General features: G+C 35.8%; 1 protein-coding gene across 1 annotated transcript in view; it reads left to right on the top strand.

The window, feature by feature from the left end:
* LOC110669807 (DNA gyrase subunit B, chloroplastic/mitochondrial) overlaps positions 1-27,108 on the top strand; it is a 37,019-nt gene extending 9,911 nt beyond the window's left edge. The window contains exons 7-21 of the mRNA XM_021831597.2: positions 2,282-2,432; positions 2,562-2,638; positions 2,794-2,904; positions 5,026-5,096; positions 5,224-5,365; positions 6,441-6,539; positions 6,669-6,797; positions 6,945-7,059; positions 14,828-14,895; positions 17,357-17,470; positions 17,586-17,702; positions 17,823-17,876; positions 17,964-18,069; positions 18,574-18,704; positions 26,753-27,108. Of these exons, the coding sequence (XP_021687289.2) occupies positions 2,282-2,432; positions 2,562-2,638; positions 2,794-2,904; positions 5,026-5,096; positions 5,224-5,365; positions 6,441-6,539; positions 6,669-6,797; positions 6,945-7,059; positions 14,828-14,895; positions 17,357-17,470; positions 17,586-17,702; positions 17,823-17,876; positions 17,964-18,069; positions 18,574-18,704; positions 26,753-26,821 (1,554 nt within the window). The 3' untranslated portion in view covers positions 26,822-27,108. The remainder of the gene's footprint in view (positions 1-2,281; positions 2,433-2,561; positions 2,639-2,793; positions 2,905-5,025; positions 5,097-5,223; positions 5,366-6,440; positions 6,540-6,668; positions 6,798-6,944; positions 7,060-14,827; positions 14,896-17,356; positions 17,471-17,585; positions 17,703-17,822; positions 17,877-17,963; positions 18,070-18,573; positions 18,705-26,752) is intronic.
* The last annotated feature ends 9 nt before the right edge of the window (positions 27,109-27,117 follow it).

A 27,117-nucleotide genomic window follows, 5' to 3' on the forward strand; every position in this document is an offset into this window, starting at 1 on the left:
AGTCATTCAGTAGATATAGCCCATCTTGCAGTCTACCACTGTCAATCGTTTTCCCTGTTGTCAATTCTTGAAAAACACAGTGAGTAGGAAATAGAATTCAATTTTGCAGTTAAAAGCTTTTATGATAAGAACTGACAGACAGAAAGTTAATAGGAAAGCTAGTCACATGTAAAACAGAACTGAGACTTATAGTAGGAGTGCATTTAATAGAACCTGTTCCAGAAACATTAGATAAAAATCCATTTTCAGTGCAGACTTTTTCTTTGCCTGAACATGGAGAATAGGATATGAATTTATTCGAAGAGTCTGTCATATGCTTGTTTGCTCCAAAATTTATAACCCAAAAGAAATTATTAAGATTGGCAAGAAAAACATTACTTGATTTGACGAAATTAGAAGAGGCAACTGTAATGGATTGCGATTCAAGTTGTGACAGCAAACGCCTTAAAGTCTGTACCTCTTCAGTGGAAAACATCCCAGTAGTAGCAGTATCTTCAAAAAGATCCACAACCTCAAGTACATTAGCTTGTGGTCTAGCAGTGCTCATCTTTTTCCTCCATGCCCTTTGATTGGGCGACCATGCAGTTTCCAACAATGTTCCTTAGTATGCCGGGTTTTTTTACAATAGTCGCAATACAGCTAATCTTTGTCTGATGGACCATGTGACTGTTCATGTGAAGAATTAGCAGGTAGCCCTGCCTTACTAACAGACATAGAATGAACCATGGCACTCCTTCTACTCTCTTCCTACTGAACATAAGAGTATGTCTGTCTTACGGTAGGTGAAGGATCATTTCCAAGTACTTGGACCTCATCTGATCATGTTCCACATTCAACCTAGCAAGAAAATCATAGATCCGTTCTTTTTCAACCAGCTTCTAAAACTTAACTGTATTATCTGGACGTGAGGCCTGAAAGTCCTAGTAGAAATCTAGTTCCTGCGATAGACCACTCAGTTCTGCATCATACTGAGCAACAGTTAGCTCACCCTGTTTCAAATCATGAACCTTATTTCAAAGCTTATACGCTTATGCATCGTTTCCAACTTGAGAATAGGTCTGAGAAACTGCACTTCAAATGATAGCTGCGCTTTCCAACAGCAAATACCCTCGAGCTATACGAGGTTGCATGGAATTGATGAGCCATGACATAACAAGAGAGTTCTCCGACTCCCACTGACTGTAGGTACAACTCGCAATTTTCGACTTTTTCTTATTTTCAGTAATATACCCCTGGAGCCTCCTAACTTGAATAAACAGCAGACATGATCTAGACCACGCCAAAAAATTAGTTTTATCCAATTTTACAGGGCTAATCTTTAAAGAGGGGTTATCATTGATAAAACCCGCCCTTGTTTTCGAGATTTTCTTCTTCCCATCAGCCATTTTAGTACAAAAGAAATAAAAACAAGTAGAAGAGAGACGCAAAAACCAAGAGAGAAGGCAGCAAGGAAAAACGATCGGAAAAACTGGCTGGAAATAGCTTCACGCGCCAGCGCGTGTGATCGGAGCACAACCTTCTGAAGGCACGTGGCCATGCGCCTTATCGGATGATGGCGAAACTCTAAGCGAGGGCCGGCGACCTGATGTTCTTCCTTCTTAGGTGGGCAGTGACAATCACCTCCCTCAACAGACTCGCTTTTAGGCTTATCCACACAAATCCTAACTATTCTGGTACTGTTCACGCCAAGAAAAGTTGGCTTGGCTATGATACCATGTTGAAATCAAAGAAAATTGAAGTATTTCTGTGTGTATTTCACTATATAAATTGATTTACAATGATTCTAATTTATACACAAAGGCTAGAACCTAAATAGGAAAAGCTAATAAATACAAATATCTCTAATTTACTAATTTACAGCTAATACACTAATTAAGGGATTCTAACACTAAGTCAAATTCACATGCCCTTATCTCGTTCTATTCCCTTCTTCTTATTATTTTAGTCTGCACTACTGCACGCCATAACTTGCAACCCACTTTAGGTGGATTAATTGAAAGAAACAAAAGGTAAAGATATCTTGTGTTTTAAAGAAATTGGAAAGTGAAAATATCTTTACTGTGTTTATGTCCAATTACATTTTTGATAATTTGAAATATGTCAAATTGGAGATGATGTCAAATGGCCAATCACTTTGTAATGAACTGATGCATTACACTGTGGTAATGGATGTTTATGAAAAGTTTTCATTTTCATTATCTGAAGTTCTTTCACATTTTGTGTATTTCTTTGTCTTTGTTCCATTGCATCACATGTAACTTGATTGCGTTTTGGTTCACAGGGATTAGAAGTTACTGTTTGGCGTGATGGAATGGAATACAAACAGAGATATTCACGTGGTAATCCTGTGACAATCCTAACATGTTATTCACTGCCCATTGAATCAAGGGATCGCCAAGGGACATGTGTCAGATTTTGGCCTGACAATGAAGGTTTTCCATTACTTTTTAAGCTTCAGATGCATCTGATGGTTGTCAATTTATACTTATTCCCTGATCCTCAGTGATAATATATGGTCAGCAATCTGTGTTTTCCTTGTTAACATTCCAAATTTTCTGCAGTATTCACTACCGCAATTCAGTTTGACTACAACACTATAGGCGGAAGAGTTAGGGAGCTTGCTTTTTTAAACCCAAAGGTAAAGTCACTGATTTTAACCATGCTAACTGTTATATCTTCACTTTTTGTTTGCTACTTTTAAGTGGCATAGACTAGCTATCTATTTTCATCCTGTGGTTGGCCAGTTTATTATTTTGATGCTAATTGTGTCCTTTGTAATGTTTCCTCTTGCAGCTTGCTCTCACGCTGAAAAAAGAAGGTAATGATCTAGAGGAGAACCAATATGATGAATATTTCTATGCTGGAGGGTTGGTAGAGTACGTGAAGTGGCTAAATACTGATAAGGTATTATTAGTTTTTTGACAAATTCTCCTTGCCATTATTGTAGTTTCAACTTTCTTGTTTTGTATCATTTTCCCTTTCAAGCTAGCAACTTTTCTCCTTAAATACATTGATCCTGGAAGAGTAAAATTGATGCCATGCATGAGGGTGTGTTTTGACAATGAAAGGATAGAATTTTGGACCTACAGATCATAATTTTTTGTTTTGCAGTTTTATTATAAGGCTGACTTTGTGCAAGTTCTTGACTAACATGAGTAGAGATATGTAGTTAGTATTTGAATCTGAACAATATAGTTCACAGGTCTAGTAGGATACGTGGGCCGTAATCTTTCTGAAGGTTGAATGCTCGTTTGTTATATAATTTGATATTATTGATCTGTATAGAGCAAAGTGCAACCTAATTGTATATGTAGTTGATTTAGAATAAGAAAAACACAAAGGATAGAGAAACTAATTTTGAAGAAGGAAGAGAAACAAATTCTAAAGAGAAACCAATTCTCAACTTTATTAATTCTCAATATCAATAGTAATCATAATAAACTCTCTAATTAAAACCTAAAAGATGTAGGTATTTAAATTGTAGTTTTAATCCTACTACTACTAAGATTAGACATCTCAAAATAAGAAAACACTAAATCTATAGTAGTTATGAATCCCAAATCAACTTGAACTTTCTAAATAACATTTTACTTCTATATATTAACAGGATTTCTAAATAGTAAATAGTATAAACTTCCTAATTAATAGAAACGTAAGATTTCTAATTTTACAATGAAAAATCAAATCAACGTAATTCCTAAATTAAATCTTCCTTAACTATTTGTTGTTGTTTTTGTGGAGTCTTATTGTGCGGGAGAATGAAGAACTGAATTTGGAGAATAATCAACTATAACTTGAATCTTCTTGAATGACAACAATAAGAATGAAACAAAAAGCTTCATGCTTTCCTTCGCATTCCTGGAAACATTTGAACATATAAAATTATTTACAATGATAAGTGAAATGCTCTTGCATTTAATAGGAACAAAAGAAGTAGCCAAATCGTTAATTTCCATTATTGTCTTCATGGCTTGAATTTCCTCCTTCCCTATGATAGATTCCTCCAAATTATCTTCATGGCTTGAATTTCTTCCTTCCCTAGGATAGATTCCTCCAGCCTTTCTTTCTCTTGAATGGGTTGCTTAAAAGTTTCCGACTCAGTCTTAACATCTTGGATTTCAAGAAGTGAATTTTCCAGCTCAATCTAATCATATTGGATGTCAACATGTGAAAGCTCAACATGCTTACCTTGTTTCAGATTCTTCAAGTTGCTCAAAAATCAAAACTTCAGATTCTTCAAGTTGATGTTCTTGTTCTTCACTATGAAATTCTAGCATCGCGTACATTTGAGTTTTAATTACATCTTCAAAAACTCTTAATAATGCTTCCAACTTTGCTTTAGTCCTATCGAATTGCTTCTTGTTGTTTTCTTGAGATTTTTCTTCAAATTGAAGATTTGAACAAGTATCTCTCTCCTTAACTCTTAGTTGAAATATATTCCTTCTTCAATGCTTCAAGTGCTTTATCCCTAGATTGTAGAAGTTGTTTAATGTCTCGATATTTATAATATAATTCATAATATCAGTAAGGAGGACAATATTTAGCGCTACCATATGAACCAATCCAATAACATATATCATCTAGTTGTACCTTGTAGTCATCAGTTATTAACTTCATAATTCCTAATTAATTGAAAAAATTTCTGATTTTTACAATGAAAAATTAAATCAACATAATTCCTAAATTAATCTTGCTTGACTTTCTTGACTTCTTCAGTAGTACTATTGGGTATTGGTTGCAGCATTTGGTGCTTCTAGATATGTTATAAATCTTTGTAAATGATATACATTAATCCATGTTTTATTGTTTTTGGAAGACTAGAACACCTCAACTCCCAAATTGGGTAGGCAGCTACCATTGGGCCATGAGGACAGCATGTAAAAGAATTTTCGCTTGTTTTGCTTATTTTGTTATATTTTTATTTCGCTTGTTTTGCTTATTTTGTTATATTTTTATTTTTCTTTATTTCTGGTTTCTAGTCTATAGATTGTATTGAATGTTGACTAACTATCGTTATTGATTCAGAAAGCACTTCATGATGTTGTGGGTTTCAGTAAAGAAATAGATGGGATCACAATTGATATGGCTCTTCAATGGTAAACTACCTTCTGCTAGCTCATGTTATACCTTTTGTGTTAATTTGGTGTGATATTAATATTCACTTGCTGACAGCCATCCCTTTTACAACCCTTGATTTGAGTTAATTCATTCACTCTTTACTAGGTGTTCTGATGCATACTCTGATACAATACTGGGGTATGCCAATAGCATACGCACTATTGATGGTGGCACACATATAGATGGTTTCAAGGCTTCATTAACCAGAACTCTTAATAATCTTGGGAAGAAGTCAAAGATAATAAAGGTTGGACATTTGTAGATTTTATTATAACTTGCAAGCTTTCCTCTAGTCCTCTTCAATTTTAGTACCCATCTTTCAATTGCTTTACTCACTAGTCACTTATCTGTACAAGAGGTTGGGATTTTATTTCAGTTAAAATATCCAGGAAGTCATCCAAGTTATTTCAAATATCAAATTAAACTCTTGTATTGTTTTTTTTTAATAAATTGTGCTCTTAACTTTTTGAAATATGTTAAATAAGTCCTTTATAGTTGGATTTGAAAGTTGACATATGTTCAATCAATATTGACAAATTGAATGCAGATCTACATATTTACTGCTGGGTAGTGGGTATGAGTACTGGTGAAAATGGGTTGGCGATAGCTGTCCTCTCTCTCTCTCTCTCTCTCTCTCTCTCTGAAAGACCTGTATTTCTCTATAAATTTGAGATTTTGCTTATATTAACTTTTTAATACATTCACTTTTTTAACTTATCAAATATTCCTGTGAAATTTCACTTACACGACTTTGCTTTCGGTTCAAAATATTGAAGTGAAAAGTGACTCATGGGGTATTTTAAAAAGTTCAAAGCTTCAATGTCTTAAGTAGAATATCAAATAAAGTTGAAGACTTGGAGGACTACTTATGCAATTATCCCATTTTATTTCTTCTCAGAGGGAGCTTTTTTTTTCCCCTTAAATTTGTGTGCATGTTTTTCTTGCCTTTGTATTTGAGTACAACACGTTAGGTTATCCTCTTAGCCTGTTTACATAGCATATTCTTGAATGACTGCATGATATGCTTTCACTCCGTCCTGCCACATCCCTTTTGTCTCTCTCCCTTCCTTTTCTTTTAGGAATTTTACAATTTTCTTGGCCTTTGCTTCATGTACGTAGGAAGTTCCATGCATGTGCTTATCATATTGTAGCTAGAGAATAAATTATTTGTATAAGATCCAAGATGGTGGTGGCCTTGTACAGAATTTCAGTATAGAGCTTCTGATTGCTTTTCAATCAAGATTAAGAAAGGTTGTTACGGATAAAGTGCAGATTAAAGTAGCTATGGCTCATTATTATTATATATCCTCTGTTCCTTTCAGGATAAGGATATTAATTTAAGTGGTGAACATGTGAGAGAGGGCTTAACATGCATTATATCAGTTAAAGTTCCAAGTCCAGAGTTTGAAGGACAAACAAAGGTACTGCCTGTTTATCATGATTTTCTGAGTACTCAGTACTGATGCTTTGGCCATCTCAATGTTGGTTTTGTTGCATTCTTCTTCATTATTAATAGTATACGTTTCTGGTTCTTTGTCCATCACTGAAAGACAAGGTTAGGAAATCCAGAGGTAAGGAAAGTGGTGGACCAATCTGTGCAAGAGTATCTTACTGAATATTTGGAATTGCATCCAGATGTTCTTGATTCAATCCTTTCAAAATCTCTAAATGCTCTTAAGGTATCCTTCTAATTTTTTTCCCCATTTTCTTAGTTGCTTCATCTGTATTAAACTTGTTAATCAATCTGTTCCTTTAATTCTGGCATATAGGATGCCTAATTGTGTTAACCATGAACCTTTATTTGTTTCTGTTGTTTTCCTATGCAGGCAGCTTTGGCAGCAAAGAAGGCAAGGGAATTGGTGAGACAAAAGAGTGTGCTGAGAACATCATCTCTTCCAGGAAAACTGGCTGATTGCTCATCTACAAATCCTGAAGAATCTGGTTGCTGTTATATTTCTTTTTTTTTTTTTTTAAATCTGAAAGTTTTCTGACCATAATTGGAGTTCCAAATGTTCAAACCATGATGGCTGCTTATATGAATTTACTTATGATGATTATGCTTCTGGTTATTCTTATCGACCTATTTCATCTTGGTGAATGATAAATGTCCAATGCTTAAAATTTTATCAGTTGTTCTGGGAATTTAATATTTATAGAAATTATGGCCAATTTAGTAAATGAATGTAGGAATGTAATTGTGGCGCCTAGTAACATCTCAGTTGACCAAAAATATGTTTGTTACTTTAACTCTTTACAATACAACTCAACTCAACTCAATTAAGCCTTTATCCCAAAAATTTAGGATCGGCTATATGGATTCTCTTTCTCCACTTTAAACGATTTTGGGGTAAATTCTCGAAAATATGTAATGCTTATAGGTCATGTTGTACTACACTCCTCCAGGTCATTTTAGGTCTACCTCTTCTTTTCTTTCTATCATCTAACCTAATGTGTTCTACTTGTCTAACTGGAGTTTTCGTATGTCTACGCTTCACATGACCAAACCAGCTCAATCTTCCTTCTCTCAACTTATCCTCAATTGGCACTACTCCTACTTTTTCTCTAATACTCTCATTACGAACTTTATCTAGTCTAGTATGGCCACTCATCCACCTTAACATTCTCATCTCCGCAACTCTTATTTTAGAAACATACGACTCCTTCAGTGTCCAACACTCACTACCATATAACATGGCCGGTCGTATGACTGTACGATAAAATTTTCCTTTCAACTTATTGGGAATTTTGCGATCACATAAAAGCTCCCGGCGCACTTCTCCACTTCAGCCTTTTGGCTTTAATCCTATGACTAACATCCTCCTCACATTCCCCACTACTTGAAGGACTGAGCTGAGATATTTAAAGTGATTACTTTGAGACAGTACCACTCTATCCAATCTAACTCCTTCCCTATCACCAATTTGGCTTTCACTAAACTTGCAATGTATGTATTTTGTTTTCGTTCTATTTAACTTAAAGCCTTTTGACTCTAGAGTACTTCTCCAAAGCTCTAGCTTTCTATTGACTCCTCGTGTCTCATCTATCAGAACTATATCATCTGCAAATATCATGCACCAATGGATACTTGTTACCAAACCCCTGCAAGTATATTCCCGTTATACCCATGGTCCTAAATCCAAGTCACCAGTAATTGAGTGGCTGAATTAGTCAGCAGTAGTTGTTCTCTTTCTGTTTTGATTCTGTTTCAACATTCCTGCATTGTAGGAGGGTATTCCTCCATTTTCCTATTTTCTTGTTGTTAGTGGGAGGTTATTCCTCCATATAGAAGTAGTGCTCCTTGTATGTAGGGAGTAGTTATTTCTGTACTTGTATATATTCAACAAATCTGATGGAATAAAGGGAACGGTTAAAACCCAATTTAAGTCTTCTTGACTGAGGTTTCAGGCTCCCTTTAACGAGTCTGACTTTTTCTTGTCTTCCACCATAGGTCGCTCAAGGAAACACCCTAACCCAAACACCCAAACACCAACCCCTCCTACTACCCATCGACCCATAACTAGATCCGTTAGCCGGGACCATAACAGTTTGGTATCAGAGCCTGCAGTTATGGGAGATTCTGTTCAAGACCAGCTGGCTAAGCTCTTTAACTTGTTATTAGCCGAGCAACAATCCAACAAGGAACTGCACGCCAAATTCGATGCTCTAACTCAGGAATGGGAATCCACTAAAAAGGATTTCCAAACCAGCAGCACTGGAAGTCCAGCAAGCTTACGGAGAGATAAGGGAATTTCGGGTACTGCGAATTCTGAAAAATCTGGAGGAAGCTCGTTTGTACCGAAATTCACAAAACTGGATTTTCCTCGCTATGATGGGAAAGATGACCCTTTGGGATGGCTAAACCGTTGCAAACACTTCTTTCAGCACCAACAAACTCCGGAAGAAGAGATGGTCAGTTTAGCTTCATACCATCTCGAAGGAATTGCCCAACTTTGTTACATGCAGTTACTGGATGACATTCCGAATCCCTCTTGGGCTGAGTTTTCTCACCAATGTAACCTCCGTTTTGGGCCTCCAATCCGCAGCAACAAACTTGGTGAATTAGCTAAACTGAAGCAAATGGGGTCTGTCGCGGATTATCAGAATCAGTTTGAGGCTCTTGTGTCTCGGGCTGGAACTCTCACTCAACACCAGAAGGTCCAATTATACCTCAGTGGTTTACAAGACTCCATTGCGGTTGAAGTGGAGCTTCACCATCCCACCGACTTGGTTAATGCTATGAGCATTTCTCGGCTGTATGAACGCAAACTGTTTCCACGTTCTTCAGCTGCGAGGGATACTCGTCGCGCTGCAATTCCACCTGACAACCGCGCCAATCGGATAGTGAGGCGGCTGTCCCCTGATGAAATGGAGGAGAGGCGGAAGAAAGGACTCTGTTTTAATTGTGATGAGCAGTTTGTTCGAGGCCATCAATGTAAGAAATTGTTCTGGATTGATTTGGAAGAGACGGAAGATGTAGAGGATTTCACAGCTGATCCAGAAATTTCTTTGAATGCCATTACTGGGATTCGAAATCCCCAGTCCATGAGGTTGATAGGCAGTTGGATGCTTGGGCAAGTCTTGATCCTCATCGACTTCGGCAGCACTCACAGTTTTGTTTCTGCCGCAAAAGTTGAGGAACTGAATGCTGTGGTAAACAAACAGAATGGTTTAAAGGTACACGTTGCCAATGGCGAGCAACTTACTAGCCCAGGTATTTGTAAGGGAATTCCGATCCTTCTGAATTATAATTCTTTCATGGTTGATTTGTTTGTTTTACCCTTAACCAATTTCGATATGGTTTTGGGGGTTAATTGGCTTCGAACCTTGGGACCCATTCTGTGGGATTTCACCGTTATGAGCATGAGCTTTTATCAACAGGGCCACTTAGTGACATTGCAGGGTATTACTTCTTCAAGCTCTTCCCATGTTTCAGATCTGAACAACATGCAGATTTCATCTGACCCAGACATCCAACTCCAGAAATTATTGGCGAAATTTGCTTCTTTATTCAATGCTCCTACTGGGCTGCCCCCTAGCAGATCTTGTGATCATCGTATTCCCCTAATCCCCGGAGCTGGTCCTGTGGTAGTTCGACCATACCGTTACCCTCATGGTCAGAAGGACGAAATTGAAAAGCAATGTGCTGCAATGTTACAGCAGGGTATAATCCGTCCCAGCCGTTCCCCATTCTCGTCGCCGGTGATTCTGGTTCCCAAAGCTGATGGTTCCTGGCGCCTTTGTGTTGATTACAGAGAATTAAACGCCAAAACCATCAAAGACAAATTCCCTATTCCGGTTATTGACGAATTATTGGAGGAATTAGGTGGAGCTAAGTTCTTCTCAAAGTTAGATCTGCTTTCGGGTTACTTTCAGGTGGGGATGCATCCTGCTGATATAGAGAAAACTGCCTTCCGCACTCACCACGGACACTTTGAATTCCTGGTGATGCCGTTTGGATTATCCAACGCTCCCTCAACTTTTCAGGCCCTAATGAACGAGGTATTCCAACTTTACTTACGAAAATTTGTACTCGTCTTTTTTGACGATATTTTGGTTTTCAGTCAATCCTGGGCAGAACACATCCACCATTTGCGGCTGGTTTTCCAATTGCTGTTACAGAACCAGTTGGTCCTCAAACGGTCGAAGTGTGTCTTCGGTCAATCTCAGATTTCCTATTTGGGTCATATTATTTCTTCCCAAGGAGTGCAGGTGGATCAGTCCAAAGTTGCTGCTGTATTAGAATGGCCAAAGCCCAACACCATTCGTGGGTTACGTGGATTCCTAGGGCTCACAGGTTATTATCGCAAGTTTGTGCAGAATTACGGCATCATTGTCGCCCCCCTCACTGCTATGCTGCGTAAAAACAACTTCCACTGGACTGATCACGCTATCGATGCATTCCAGAAGTTAAAGGCAGCCTTGACATCTACTCCAATCCTGCTTCTACCGAATTTTGATCTAACTTTTGTTATAGAATGTGACGCTTCTGGTACAGGGATTGGAGCAGTCTTGTTACAACACAACCGGCCAGTCGCATATTTCAGCCGTTCCTTGGCAGCTCGTCATCAAAATCTTCCGGCTTACGAGCGAGAATTGATTGGCTTAGTGAAGGCACTAAAGCATTGGCATTCCTATCTGTGGGGACGTGAATTTATTGTTCGGACAGATCATTATACATTGAAATATCTGCTTGAGCAGCGCCATCTCTCAGCAACTCAACAACATTGGATTAGCAAGCTCCTGGGTTTTTCTTTTACTGTTGAATACAGGGCTGGCAAATCTAATGTGGTGGCGGACGCTCTTTCTCGACGGAATGCCGATGATTCAATCCTTATGGCTGTTTCCATGCCTCGAACTCAGTTTGTTTGATGAAATTCGGAAGGAACATAGTGATTCAGCAACAAATCTCTGCAATTACCAATGGAACAGTCGCTTCAAAATGGGTTTTTCGGGATGGGTTACTCTTCTACAATAATAGAGTTTACCTGCCTCCCAATTCCCCATCAATTCAGTTAGTTGTTAGTGCTCTTCACAACCAAAGTCATGAAGGTTACCAGAAGACATTATACAGAATCACTAGAGATTTCTATTGGCAGGGGATGAAAAATTTCGTAAGGGATTTTGTGCGTTCTTGTGATGTATGTCAGCGGCATAAAACTGACACACTACAACCGGCGGGACTCCTTCAACCTTTGCCCGTTCCCACTCAAATTTGGGCTGATATCTCCATTGACTTCATAGAAGGCATTCCCACTTCACGCGGAAAGAATGTTTTAATGGTTGTCGTTGATCGGTTCTCAAAGTACGGACATTTTTTGGCTCTCACTCACCCGTACACCGCTGTAAGTGTTGCTCGCACCTTCTTTGACAACATTTTTAAATTACATGGGTTGCCAGAAACTATGGTCAGTGACAGGGATGTGACTTTCACAAGTTCTTTTTGGAAAGAACTATTCCGTTTATGTGGGACCAAGCTGTGTTTCAGTTCCTCTTACCATCCACAATCTGACGGACAGACAGAGGTTGTGAACCGTACTGTTGAAATGTATCTCCGCTGTTTCACTAGTTCATCGCCATCAAAGTGGATTGATTGGTTGTCTTGGGCTGAATACTGCTACAACACCAGCTACCATACCTCACTTAAATCCACACCTTTTGAGACTGTTTATGGTCGACCACCTCCTCGACTATTATCTTACTTGCATGGCAGTTCTTCAATTGAAGCGGTTGATACTGTTCTGCACCAACGGGATGACATGCTGCACCTACTTCGCCAAAATCTGTTACAAGCCCAAAATAAGATGAAAGCCACTTATGATCGGTCCACCGCTCATTTGGAATTTAAAGTTGGTGACATGGTCTGCTGCGTTTAAAGGCGTATAGACAACGATCGATTGCAAAAGAACTAATCACAAGTCGTCGCTGTGTTTTACGGACCCTTTCGGGTTCTGGAATGCATTGGCACCATGGCCTATAAACTAGACCTTCCAGCAGAGTCCAAGATCCACCCTGTTTTCCATGTTTCCTATCTCAAGCCCTATCATGCCGGTCAGCCTGTCACTCTAACATTACCACCTACCATTCTTTTGGAGGATCCTGTCCATCCTTTAGCTGTTCTGGATCATCGTATCAAAGGAGGAATTCCAGAGGTTTTAATTCATTGGAGTCATTCTTCACCAGCAGATGCTTCGTGGGAAAGGGTCCAGCATATAACAGACAAGTTTCCAGACTTCAAGCTTGCGGACAAGCTTCCATTGGGGGCGGGAAGTAATGTTACCAAACCCCTGCAAGTATATTCCTGTTATACCTATGGTCCTAAATCCAAGTCACCAGTAATTGAGTGGCTGAATTAGTCAGCAGCAGTTGTTCTCTTTTTGTTTTGATTCTGTTTCAACATTCCTGCATTGTAGGAGGGTATTCCTTCATTTTCCTATTTTCTTGTTGTTAGTGGGAGGTTATTCCTCCATATAGAAGTAGTGCTCCTTGTATGTAGGGAGTAGTTATTTCTGCACTTGTATATATTCAGCAAATCTGATGGAATAAAGGGAACGGTTAAAACCCAATTTAAGTCTTCTTGACTGAGGTTTCAGGCTCCCTTTAACGAGTCTGACTTTTTCTTGTCTTCCACCATAGGTCGCTCAAGGAAACACCCTAACCCAAACACCCAAACACCAACCCCTCCTACTACCCATCGACCCATAACTAGATCCGTTAGCCGGGACCATAACAATACTCTCTTGTATATGTTTCGTCAATTCATCTAAAACTAATGTAAAAAGGTAAGGACTTACAGCTGAACTTTGGTGTAATTCAATTGAGATAGGAAAATCTCTTGTGTCCCCTCCCACTGTGCGCACAATAGTAGTTGCTCCTTCATACATATCTTTCAACACTTGTATGTACCTAATAGATACTCTCTTTTGTTCTAACACTTTCCATAAGACATCTTTTGGAACACTATCATAAGCCTTCTCCAAATCAATAAAAACCTTGTGTAGATCTTTCTTCACATCTTTATATTTCTCCATCAAGTTTCTAATGAGAAAGATTGCTTCTATAGTTGAATGAACGGGCATGAAGCCAAATTGATTGGGAGAGATAGAAGTATCATGACATAGTCGATGTTCCACAACTCTCTCTCATAACTTCATTAACTCTTTACAATGCTTATGATAAAAAATTTCTTTAATTTTCTTTTGCTTCCCTGCAAAAAAAATTCTTGCATCAGCTATTGCAAAAAACATTATTTATATATACTTTTAAGGAAAAATAAAAAAAAAAATCCTGTGTATCTGCATTGCAAAGAAATTTAAGAAGAAAACATACTTTTGATGGTTGAGCTTGCTATGTAGTCTCCATTTGTACATTACCACACTTCATCCAATTGGCTGCTGTTGTTACCAATGTTAAATTTCACAGCAACAATTGATATTGATCTAGTTAAAAGGTTTGACCAAAATTAAAAAGGTTTGAACCATGGAAACAACTTATTTGCAAAGTAGGGGTAAGGCTGTGTACGTCAACTCTTCCCAAAGCTCACAAGTGTGGGATGCTTCATACATCACCTTTTTTAATTTTTTTTCTTTTAATTTGGCCATTTTATTATTGTCCTTAATTCAATAGTGTGAACATGCATTATCTGTAACTTGCACATGTTTGATTATTGATGACTTGCTTGGCTTAGGAGATCACTCATAGAAACTAGACAGTATCTTGGGAGTTTGTGCTGTGATTATTAAATTCCAATAAGAGGAAATTGTATGCCATGTGTTATTCGTTGGACACATTCTACACTTCATTGCAGTATTTGCTTGTGGATTTAGTATATTACATCATGATTTACTATCATTGCAGTCCAATGTTCACTTCTTACTTTTATGATTTGCTTGCTAATGCAATATATTTGATTGCTTGTTGGTTGCCATCAAGAAGCTCCAATGCATCTTTCTTTCTTTTGGAAAGTTTAGTGTTCCCTTAAGTGCTAGAATTCATGTTGTGCAAATATTTGGTATTCTATATCAATGGACACTTAAAACAATTATTTTGATGAAATTTAGTTGGCATGGAAAAATGTGCCATGTAGGTGATGGTATTTATTTTCTTATGTTGAATGTGTAGCTCCAGAAATTGAGAATTATAGATTTTTTTCGCTTCATTGGCATTGTTACTTCGGTCTGTGATGTGTGATCTTTATCATTGATGCTTGCAGAAATTTTTATAGTTGAAGGAGATTCAGCTGGTGGAAGTGCCAAACAAGGCCGTGATAGGCGCTTTCAGGTATTGGGCAGAACTGTTACAGTTTGATCCACAGGCAATTGAATATGCATGCTTAAGCTTCAAATAAAAATTGCGATATTTGATTGTGTTATATTGAGAACTGTTTGTGCTAAAAGCAGCCAATGCAACTGTGCGGACCAAATGTGGGTGTATTTACTTGTGTAAAACAAATATGAAACATTGCTACAAATATCAAAAAAAAAAAAAAAAAAAATCTCATGCATGGAACATTGCTAGAAAATTAATTATCGGTAAAAAAAAGAAACTTGTTTTGGAAAATTGGGTTTCCATTTTTAAATTTTAAATAGAATTTGGGAAATTGCTTCATAAATTTTAAAGCCTTATATTAAAATTTCTAAATATGAAAAATTTTCTAGAAACCGGAGAACATGTATATGTCAAATTTGCAGCTGTATAATTTTCTAGTTTAATAGGTAAGCATGTCTTCTGCATTTCTCTATGGTAAAATAGGTTGGAAAATAAAGATGAAATATTGTCCACTTTCGAGGTAAAGACAACCTTAACATTGTAGAAACACTTCCTTGCGTGAATTCATTCCATGTGACTGCACTATTATTTAAATTTGGCCTAATGTCCCAAAAAAATTCTAAACTTCACCTCTTTTTTCAATTTTATCCTATTCTTTTAATTTTATCAGTAGTCTAACCTATTAATATTGATAACAATTCTAAACCATTTAATGAAGGGAAATGAAAATGTACATATAAGTCCTATCCAACTATAACAATTAGAGAAAAAAAAAATCTTTTACTTATTTGAATGTTGATAAGCATAAAATATTTTTTCTTTTAAAAAATTTACAAATTCTTTTTAATGGTTAGAAAATAAAAGATATAATTTTTTTAAAAAAAGGAAAAATTTACAAATAATAATAATAATAATAATAATAATAATAATAATAATAATAATAATTTTATCTTCATAATTGGTAAATACTGAAATTTATTTCTTTTTCTTATTAAAATAATTTTGTAGATTTTATATGTATATTTTAATTTCAAGTTACTCAATAGGTTAAAATTGTTAACAATATTAATAGTTTGGCTGAAATTGATAAAATTAAAAGAATAGGATAAAATTGAAAAAATATGCAAAGTTTAGGGTTTTTTTGGTCATTAAGCCTTTAAATTTTTAGGCCAATCCTTAACCTGATACATGCTGTCTTCAATTTTGTTATTGTTCAAGACCTCATCTATATTATTTGTGCATAACTTGTTCCTTGCACTACTAATTACATAACATATTATGAATCCAAGTTGAGTTTGTGACTCAACTCAACTAAGCCTTTATCCCTAAAATTTGGGATTGGCTATATGAATTCTCTTTCTCCACTCTAAACGATTTTGGGGTAAATTCTCGGAAATGTGTAATGCTTCTAGGTCATGTTGTACTACACTCCTCCAGGTCAGTTTAGGTCTACCTCTTCTTTTCTTTCTATCATCTAACCTAATGTGTTCTACTTGTCTAACTGGAGTCTCCGTATGTCTACGCTTCACATGACCAAACCAGCTCAATCTCACTTCTCTCAACTTATCCTCAATTGGCACCACTCCTATCTTTTCTCTAATATTCTCATTATGGACTTTATCTAGTCTAGTATGGCCACCCATCCACCTTAACATTCTCATTTTCGCAACTCTTATCTTAGACACATACGACTTCTTCAGTGCTCAACACTCACTACCATATAACATGGCCGGTCATATGACTGTACGATAAAATTTTCCTTTCAACTTATTGGGAATCTTGCGATCATATAAAACTCCCGTGGCACGTCTCCACTTCTGTCATCCGGCTTTAATCCTATGACTAACATCCTCCTCACATTCCCCATTTACTTGAAGGACTGAGCCGAGATATTTAAAGTGATTATTTTGGGACAGTACCACTTCATCTAAACTAACTCCTTCCCTATCACCAGTTCGGCTTTCACTGAACTTGCAATGCATGTATTCTATTTTCGTTCTACTTAACTTAAAGCCCTTTAACTTTAGAGTACTTCTTCAAAGCTCTAGCTTTCTATTGACTCATTCTCGCGTCTCATCTATCAGAATTATATCATCCGCGTCAATTCATCTAAAATTAATGTAAAAGGTAAGGGCTTACAGTTGAATCTTAGTGTAATCCAACTGAGATAGGAAAATCTCTTTTGTCCCCTCCCACTGTGCGCAGAGTGGTAGTTGCTCTTTCATACATATATTTCAACACTTTTATGTACCTAATAGATATTTTCTTTTGTTCTAACACTCTCCATAAGATATCTCTTGGAACACTATCATAAACCTTCTCCAAATCGATAAAAACCATGTGTAGATTAATATTTTTAGTTTCTTATATGTGATGACAAGCTTGGTTGTTTTGACTGCTGGATTATCTTACCTAAACCATAAATTTATGTGGATGACCATAGAATATTGATCACTGAAACATATTGGTGCAGGCTATTCTTCCCTTGAGGGGTAAAATTTTAAATATAGAAAGAAAAGATGAGGCGGCGATGTACAAAAATGAGGAGATTCAAAATCTTATACTTGGCCTTGGACTTGGAGTAAAGGTTTATTTATTTATTTATTTATTTTGACGCCCCTCTTTCCCAAAATAGCAATAAAAACTCTTTTATGTAGCTGTTGAACTGCTTGCCTTAGTGAGTTAAATATTCTTGGTTACAGGGAGAGGATTTTAAGAAGGATGCTCTACGTTATCATAAGATCATTATCCTAACAGATGCTGACGTGGATGGCGCTCACATCCGAACACTTCTACTAACTTTTTTCTTCAGATATCAGGTATCTAATGGAGGAAATTGTAGCAAAAGATTTGTTTGATTTTGAAGTAGAGAAATCAACTTTCAAATGCATGATAAAATTTAAAGGAAATTATAATGATGGGATGTTTCTTTCTTGTAGAGAGCATTATTCGAAGAGGGTTGCATTTATGTTGGTGTTCCCCCTCTTTATAAGGTTTGCTCTGACTGAATACTCGGTCACCAAATAATGGTTATATTCTAATTCTTTACTTTTACTTTTTGGCCTCTCTGAAATGACCAGGTTGAGAGGGGAAAACAAGTATACTATTGTTATGATGATGCAGAACTTAAAAATCTTCAGGACTCGTTTCCGCAAAATGCATCTTATAATATTCAAAGGTTCAAAGGTAAGACATAAATCTCAAATTGAGGCTTGACCTAAAAATGATATTGCTTTTTTTCCCAACTTCAATAATGTGTCTGATTATGGATCCATATTTTGTTATCATCCATTTTAATAGCTTCATTGTTTGTACTCACTTCCTCCCATCAACTCAAAACAAAATAAATGTTTCTTTGAGGGGAACAAGGAACTGTTATAGGACTATCTTTTGGCTCTTTATGGAATTCTTCTTTTGTTACCAAATGGAATGTGATTCAGTTTATTGATTTGGTAGGACTCCATGCATTCTATAGTGGGATTTTCCATTCTTAATATAAAATCCATAGTTTCTAAAATAAAATTCATGTTGCTGTGTTTATTCCATATAAAAGAATGTCATACATTTTATCCATTCAGGAAGAATATTTGTGAGGTCTATTTCTGTCGGTGTGCTTGTATTCATATGCATATGCACACATGCACTTTCTAATTTGTGATTGAATTTTTTATGTATTTTTAATAAATACAGGCTTGGGAGAAATGATGCCTTTACAACTGTGGGAAACAACCTTGGATCCGGAGAGAAGGCTGCTCAGGCAATTAGTAGTTGAGGATGCAGCTGAAGCCAATGTTGTTTTTTCATCCCTTATGGGTGCTCGGGTACGTAAATCAAGCTTATTTGTCACTCCAGTTTATGATATGCCATCTAGCAAGTTTATCTAGCTAGCACATCTATAGTGTTTCATAACATGGTCAAGGCCATGTTCAACAATTCTTTCTGGTTTTTGTGGTACTAATTTTTATTTATTTATATTTTTAAACTGATCTATGGTCAAGGCTATGTGCACCGGGTACTCACAAAGATACCATCATGGTTGTCAAATTGAGATTCAATCGAGAATTGAAATCTTCATTTTATGAATTGAGTATTGAATTGAATTGTAAGATTCGATAAAAATTCTCAAAATTAATAAAAAATAATATATATTCTAAAAAATAATTAAAAAAATATATCACAATGACATTTTGATAAATATAGAATTATCTTTTAACTAAATAAAAGTATACTTTATAATAGAAGAATATATTATTATTATTATGTTATATAGTTTTATGTTATAAATTATGAACTCTTGAATTGTAGACGATGATTATCATTGTGCACGTGTTGAAACTCCCATTTAAATTTGATCAAATAATTAAATAATAAAAAAGGACAGCAGGATACATTAGAAAGTCAAGAATATATTAAAAGTTGAGAATATATTAATGTAAAATATCATAATTTGACAACTATGATAGAAAAGTAAATGAAAAAAAAAAACGAAGAAAAAAAAGAGGAGGGAGAGGGAAAATAATGGTGGAAGTGATGCGAACCTCAAGAACGGTGCCTTGAAACCCACAAACAGGTTTAGTTTATAATCCCAAGAAAGCCAAAATCAAAGTTCAAACATCAAGGAATACCTCGACCTATCAATTATAGAGAATTGAAAACCAAGATAATTCGAAGATTGAATTAAGGATTCTTGACCCAAAGTTCATAATCAAACAAGAACCAAGAATATAAAGATTATTAAACCCTACAAGATTAATCACTCTTAAAGAATTTTGTTTAGTTCAAGAAAGAATTTGAGAAAAATCCCTCTCTTGTATTAATTTAAATCAAAGTAATGTTAAACTGAAAAAGTATTAAGTTAGCCATATATACACGGCTGGCATCCTAAATCCCTAAATTAAAAAAAAATAAAATAAAACCCTAAAAACTAAAAAAAAAAAGCTGGAGTGGGCTGCACTCCTACCTAAGATCCAAAAACACATAAATCTGACTAAAAATAATTAAATAAAACTATTTAAACCTAACCTAGATTAAAAAATAAATAAATAAATTTGCATAGAAACCCGTCAATTCTGTTCAAATATTTCTTGATCTCGCACGCAAACTTTGATCAAATTAAGCCACTTTTCATCTTCTTGTAACTCCAATTTATTGATTGTATATTCGTATTTAGCTTGTTGTGCAACTGCTTCCTCAATCAACTCTTGCATCTTCTCAACTCTAGTCCTTGTGATTGGAGCTTCTTGTGCAATTGCATCTTGAATTATCTCTCGAACGTTTCTAGGATCTTGTTGTTCTTGTTGATTTCCATCATCCCCTCCCTCTTCAAAAGGATTCGTCCTCGAATCTTCACCTACATCAAAAAGGGAAAGATCAGCAACATTAAAAGGAGTACTCACATTGTACTCACTAGGAAGATCCAACTTATAAGCATTATCATTAATCTTGGCCACCACTTGAAATGGACCATCTTCTCTTGAATGAAGCTTAGACTTCCTTTGAATTGGAAATCTTTCCTTCCTCATAAGCATCCAAACCCAATCTTTTGGTTTGAAAGTAACTCGCTTTCTTTCTTTCTTTATTAGCTTAGGTTGCACATCTCTTATTCTGCTTCTCAATGTGCTGTTTAACTTGTTCATGGATCTTTTAACCAACTCAACCTTCTTCTTTCTATCTAAATTTGAAATCTCATGCACAGGCAAAGGAATCAAATTTAATGGAGTTAAAGGATTAAACCCCATAAACAATTTCAAAAGGTGAAAAACCAGTAGAAGAATGCACACTTCGGTTATATGCAAATTCAACAAATGGTATAAATTATTCCCATGAATTCTTTTTAACAACGGCACGCAAAAGAGTTGTTAAAGTTTGGTTAACTACTTCAGTTTGTCCATCAATATGTGGGTGACATGTAGTGGAAATAGCAGCTTAGTACCCAACTTACCCCACAGTACTTTCCAAAAGTAGCTTAGGAAGTTAACATCTCTATCACTAACAATGCTCATAGGGATGCCATGCAACCTCACAACTTTCCTAAAGAATAAGTCAACAATATTTGTGGCATCATTAGTTTTATGGCAAGGAATGAAATGTGTCGTCTTAAAAAATTTATCCACTATCACAAATATAGAATCTTTACCTTCTCTAGACCTCGGCAATCCTAAAATAAAGTCCATAGACAAATCAATCCATAGTTCACTAGGTATAGGCAAAGGTGTATATAAGCCTTGAGGTAAGACCTTAGACTTTGTTTTCTTACATGTGATATATTTTGAAAACTCTCTCCACATCTCTCTTCATATGAGGTCAAAAGAAGTGTTCCCTCAATGTATCCGAAGTCTTAGTAATCCCAAAATGTCCCATGAGACCACCACCAGGTGACTCACGCATAAGTAACTCCCTCATAGAGTAATTAGGCACAATAATTTATTCTCACGAAATAAAAACCCATGAAAAGCAGTCTTCTCACTTGCATCATAAACAACTGCAAAATCATAATTCTTAGCATATAACTTCTTCACATACTCAAAACCTAACAATTTAGCATAAATAGTAGAAATAAGAGCATACCTGCTTGACAATGTATCGGCAATTACATTTTCCTTGCCTTGCTTGTACTGAATAGCATAGGGGAAAGTCTCAATAAATTTCACCCACTTGGCATGCCTACGGTTGAGCTTGTTTTGCCCCTTAAAGTGTTTCAATGACTCATGGTCAGAATGAATAACGAACTCCTTTGGTCACAAATAGTGCTGCCAGGTCTCCAACGCTTGCATTAAGGCATAAAGCTCTTTATCATACGTTGAGTAGTTCAATGCCTCGCCATTTAGTTTTTCACTAAAATATGCAATGGGACGTCTCTCCTGCATCAAAATAGCACCTATACCAATCCCAGAAGCATCACATTCTATTTCAAATGTTTTAGTGAAATCAGGAAGTTCAGTAATGGAGCAGAACATAACTTATCTTTGATTAAGTTAAAAGCACGGTTTTGTTCCTCACCTCATGTAAAGCCAACATTCTTTTTAACAACCTCAGTCAAGGGTAAAGCTAAGGTACTGAAATCCTTAACAAACCTTCTATAAACACTAGCTAAACCATGAAAACTACGTACTTCAATAACAGATATAGGAATCGGCCAGTCACGGATAGCCTTCCCATTCTCTTCATCCACCTCAATACTTTTTGCACTAATCACATAACCCAAAAACACAACTCTTGCCATGTAAAAAGTATGGCTTTTAAGATTAGTATACAATTTCTCTTTTCTAAGCACTTCAAACACACACCTCAAATGAAACATGTGTTCTTTCATATTTTTTGTTGTAGACTAATATATCATCAAAGTATGCTACCATGAACTTACCAATGAATGCACGCAAAGCTTGGTTCATTAATCTCATGAATGTACTAGGTGCATCAGTCAATCCAAAAGGCATAACTAACCACTCATATAAATCATATTTTGTTTTGAAAGCAGTTTTTCACTCATCTCCTAGTTTCTTTCTAATCTGGTGATATCCACTTTTCAAATCAATTTTCGAAAAGACAGAAGCACCATGCAATTCATCTAACATGTCATCTATCCTAGGAATGAGATGTCTATACTTTACCGTAATCTGATTGACAGCTCAACATTCAACACACATCCTCCATGAACTATCCTTCTTGGGCACCAATAACACTGGAACTGAACATGGACTCATGTTTTCTCACATGCCTTTTTGCCAATAACTCCTCAACTTGCCTCTTAAATTCCTTTGTCTCCTTAGGATTACTTTTGTGAGTCGGTCTATTAGGAATTACTGCTCGAGGAACAAAATTAATCTGATGTTCGATCTTTCTAATAGGTGGCAACTCATTAGGCATCTCCTTTGGAAAGACATCTTCAAACTCCTGTAAAGGAGAAACAGCAGAACTAGGCAAAGAAGTGTTAAGGTTAGCAAAGTTCAAATAAGCCTCCTGTACATAAGTACAATCATTGGCTCTCTAGCATAGAATGCACTCTTAACATCTTTTTCTTTTGCAAATAAGCTCACTTTTCTCTCTTTGCTCTCCTTTTGCATTGGACTCACTTTCTTTCCAATCTCACTCAGTAACTTTTCACTCCTCTATTTTTCTCTTTATTTTTACTCTCAATCACTCTCTTCTTCTAACTAGAACTCTCAGCCTCTCCTTTTTCTACACTTTTACTCTCGGCCTCACTAGTATTTTCCTTCTTAATTGATCTCCTCAACTTCACTTGATCCTTATATATTTGTCTAGGAGTCAATGGAGCCAATATCACCTTTCGGCCATCCTTTTCAAAAGAATATCGATTTTTGTAACCATCATATACCACTCACCTATCAAACTGCCATAGTCTACCAAGCAATAGATGACCAGCATGCATAGGCACTACATCACATATAACCTCATCATAGTATCTACCAATGGAAAAAGCAACTAGTGCTTGCTTAGTCACCTTAACTTCTTCACATTCATTCAACCATTGTTACTTGTATGGCCTAGGATGTTTCAAAGTAGGCAACTTTAATTTCTCAACCAATAGTGTACTAGCTACATTGGTACAACTACCTCCATCTATTATCATACTATATGCTTTATCCTGAATGAGGCATCTAGTATGAAATATATTTTTCCTTTGCTCCTCTTCACCAATCACTTCCTTCACTTGCATATTCAATGCTTTCCTAGTGACTAATGCAATCCCCTCTACAGCATGCTCCACATCAGTAGCATCTTCTAATGGAGGCATAGAATCACTATTTTCATCACTCTTAGTCTCTGTATCCCTATTATCCCTTAAGATCATTGCCCTTTTATTGGGGTATTGTAAAGCAACAAGACCTATCCCCAAACATTTAAAGCACTTTATATCCCTATTTCTTTGAGATTAGAAAGAGTTCATACTTTTATCTTTGCTATTCCCATGAGGCTCACTCTTACTTTCTTCATGTTTAGGCTTAGAAACAACCTTATCCTCCTCTTTGGGCCAGTTCGGTTTCCATGAGCTCTTAGAAACCGAACTTGTGCTACTCTCATACCTCGCATCCCTTTCCTCCTGAGCTGTAACAATGTCCTCTAGCTCCACATAATGCTACAACTCAACTAAATCAACTATTTTTTTATTCAAACCACCTAGGAATCGAGCCACTATGGCTTTTTTGTCCTCAACATTTGCCCGAATCATGGCCATCTCCATCTCCTTGTGTTATTCTTCCACACTCTGTCCCCTGTGTGAGTATTTGCAACCTTTGATGCAATTCTCTATAATAGTGGTTAGGGATAAATCTTTTTCTCATGACAGCTTTCATCTCATCCCAGGTGTCAACAGGCCTCTCTCTGTTTCTTATCCTGCTCAAAATCATTTGATCCCAACATATAAGAGCATAGTCAGTAATTTTAACAGCAGCAAGTTTTACCTTTTTCTCTTCTAAATAGTTGTGATAGTCAAAGACTAACTCAACTTTGCGTTCCCACTCAAGGTAAACATTTGGATAATTCTTCCCTTGAAAAGATGGAATTTTCATTTTGATGCTTCCAATGTTTGGATCAACACTATCTCTACTCCTGTCATCTCTCCTTGGCCTCTTTTCATGCCTCTCTCCTTCGATAAATGTGTCCGATCATTATTTTCATCTTCTCCATCATGCTTATCTTCGAACTCTTTAGGGGGAGGGTTATTGTTGTTGTGTCTAGCTTGCCTCCTAGCATTAGGCCTCTCCCTTTGTAAGTTACCTATTGTAGCATCTTGCCTATTTAGTCTAGCCTTTTGCCTTTCCATTTGATTCCTCGTGTCTCCAAGCATCAAAGTTAATTGCTCATACTATTGTTGAATAGCTTGCATTGTGAAGAATTGATCTGGTTTCTCTTCTTCACTATTTTTGTGTGACATAATTGTAAAACCTGTAGAAAAATGTTAGCAAATATCCTCACAATGCTCCCTTACGCATTTATACTCAAATAATGTCACTCCACCTGTGTTTCATAGAATTTAGACTTTTACTCTCTTATGTGCTCACACACTCTTGCCTTTTTTCACTCTTTAATTTTTCCTTTTAGTTCTTTAAGAAACTAACTAAACTCACTCAAAGTAACCAACTTATAATATTTAACAAAATTGAAATTCAAGAAAAGACTGAAAATACGAAATAAAGATGAACAACAAAAAGATGAACACAAAGATAGAATAATAAAGGGCTTTAAAACTCAAAGAAACGGAATAAGACACTAAATTATTAGAAACTGAAACAAACGAAACAGTAAAGAAGCAATAGCCTAGGTGAAAATTTAACAATTTAAGGTGTGTAATTACCCTAATTGTGCCATATTTGTTATTATTATTATTATTATTATTATTATTATTATTATTATTATTATTTTTAATTGACTAGTAGCAAACTTGAAATTTTGCAGAAAAAAATCTGCAGTTTTTTTTTTACTCTAATGGCAGATCTGAACTTCTGCAGATAAAATTTGCACAGTTTTTTTTTTAAGCTGCTGCAATTCAAATTTTTTTTTTTAAACAAGAGACACAAAAGGAAAGGAAGGAAGAAAAAAAAAATTTTCAGATTAAGAATTACTGAATAAAATGGAAAACATAAAAAAAAGGAATTCACAAAATGAAATAGTATGATGAACAAAAAACAAAAAGAAAACATAAAAGGATAGATAGAACCTGATTTGGAGCCACTTGAAACTCACGAACAGGTTTGGTTTATAATTTTAAGAAAGCCAAAATCAAGTCCAAATACCGGTGAATACCTTAACCTATCAATTATAAAGAATTGAAAACTAAAATAATTCAAAGGTAGAATCAAAGATTTTTGACCCAAAGTTCATGATCAAACAAGAACCAAGAATATTAAGATTGTTAAACCCTACAATATTATTCACTCATGGAGAATTTGGTTTAGAATCCCTCTCTTTTGTTAATCCCAAGTAATGTTAAATTGAAAAATTATTTAGTTAGCCTTATATATGCGGCTGAAACCCTAAATCTCTAAAATAAAATAAAATAAAATCTTAAAAAATAATAAAAAAAGTTGTAGTGGGCTGCTCTCCTACCTAAGGCCCAAAAACTCATAAATAAGGCCCAACACACATAAGTCTGACAAAAAATAATTAAATAAAACCATTTAGAACTGTCCTAGATAAAGAAAAAACACTAAATTTACGTAGAAACTTGTCAATTCTGTCTAAATATTTCTTGATCATCTCTCACGCAAACTTGAATCAAATTAAGCCACTTTTCATTTTCTTGTAACCTCAATTTATTGATTGTATCTCCATATTTAGCTTATTGTGCAACTGCTTCCTCAATAAATTCTTGCATCTTTTTAAGTGAAGTCCTTGAGATTGGAGCTTCTTGTGCAATTGCATGTTGAATCATCTCATGAACATTCCTAGGATCTTTTTGTTCTTGTTGATTTCCATCAAGAAGAAAAATAGATAAAGAAAGGTTTTATGCACACTTTTTATTGCAAAATGAAGTGAAATCTTAAATTTTAAAGTTGTGGGATAGAAAAAGAGAATCCAATCAAGTGAAGAATCGGTCCATTCATATTGATTCACTATTGATTATTTCAATTTAGTTACAATTCAGGTTCATTTGCGATTTACTCCATATGTTTGAATTGCTGTGATGGGGAATCGAATTGATAATTGTATGATACAAGTACATTTATGATTTACCTCATAGATTCGAATCACTGGGGTGGAGATTTGAATTGAATTGAAAATTGTAAGATTGTAACAACAGTTGAATTACAGTTGTTCCTTGAATTCTAGAGAATGAGACCCACATTATTGTGAATGAAGGTGTAAACGCACTTGGTAATTTCCTGTAATTTATATCTTTTGGTTTCAGGTGGATGTCCGCAAGGAACTTATCCAGAATTCTTCCCGCATGATCAACATTGATCAACTGGACATTTGATAGCACCATTTAGTTTTCAAGCCAAAGTTCTGTTGCATAGTGTAACACCAATATCAGATTAGTACTTATAATAACGTTTCACATTGCTGCACTGGTAAAGCAGAGGCAATTGAATTTTGCGCATACAATGTCTCATGATTAATCTCTTTGCAGCTATCTGTGTATGTTTATTGCTTAGAGTGTAGAAGGGGGGAAAAGTTTGTTGGTTGTTGGGACACTTTAAATTGTTCGTACAAATGCTGCACTCGCATTTCTTACGTTGATAAAGAATTTCGTTGCATTTCTTATGTTCACTT

This window comes from Hevea brasiliensis, chromosome 3, assembly GCF_030052815.1.
Source record: "Hevea brasiliensis isolate MT/VB/25A 57/8 chromosome 3, ASM3005281v1, whole genome shotgun sequence".
NCBI classification, from domain to species: Eukaryota; Viridiplantae; Streptophyta; class Magnoliopsida; order Malpighiales; family Euphorbiaceae; genus Hevea; species Hevea brasiliensis.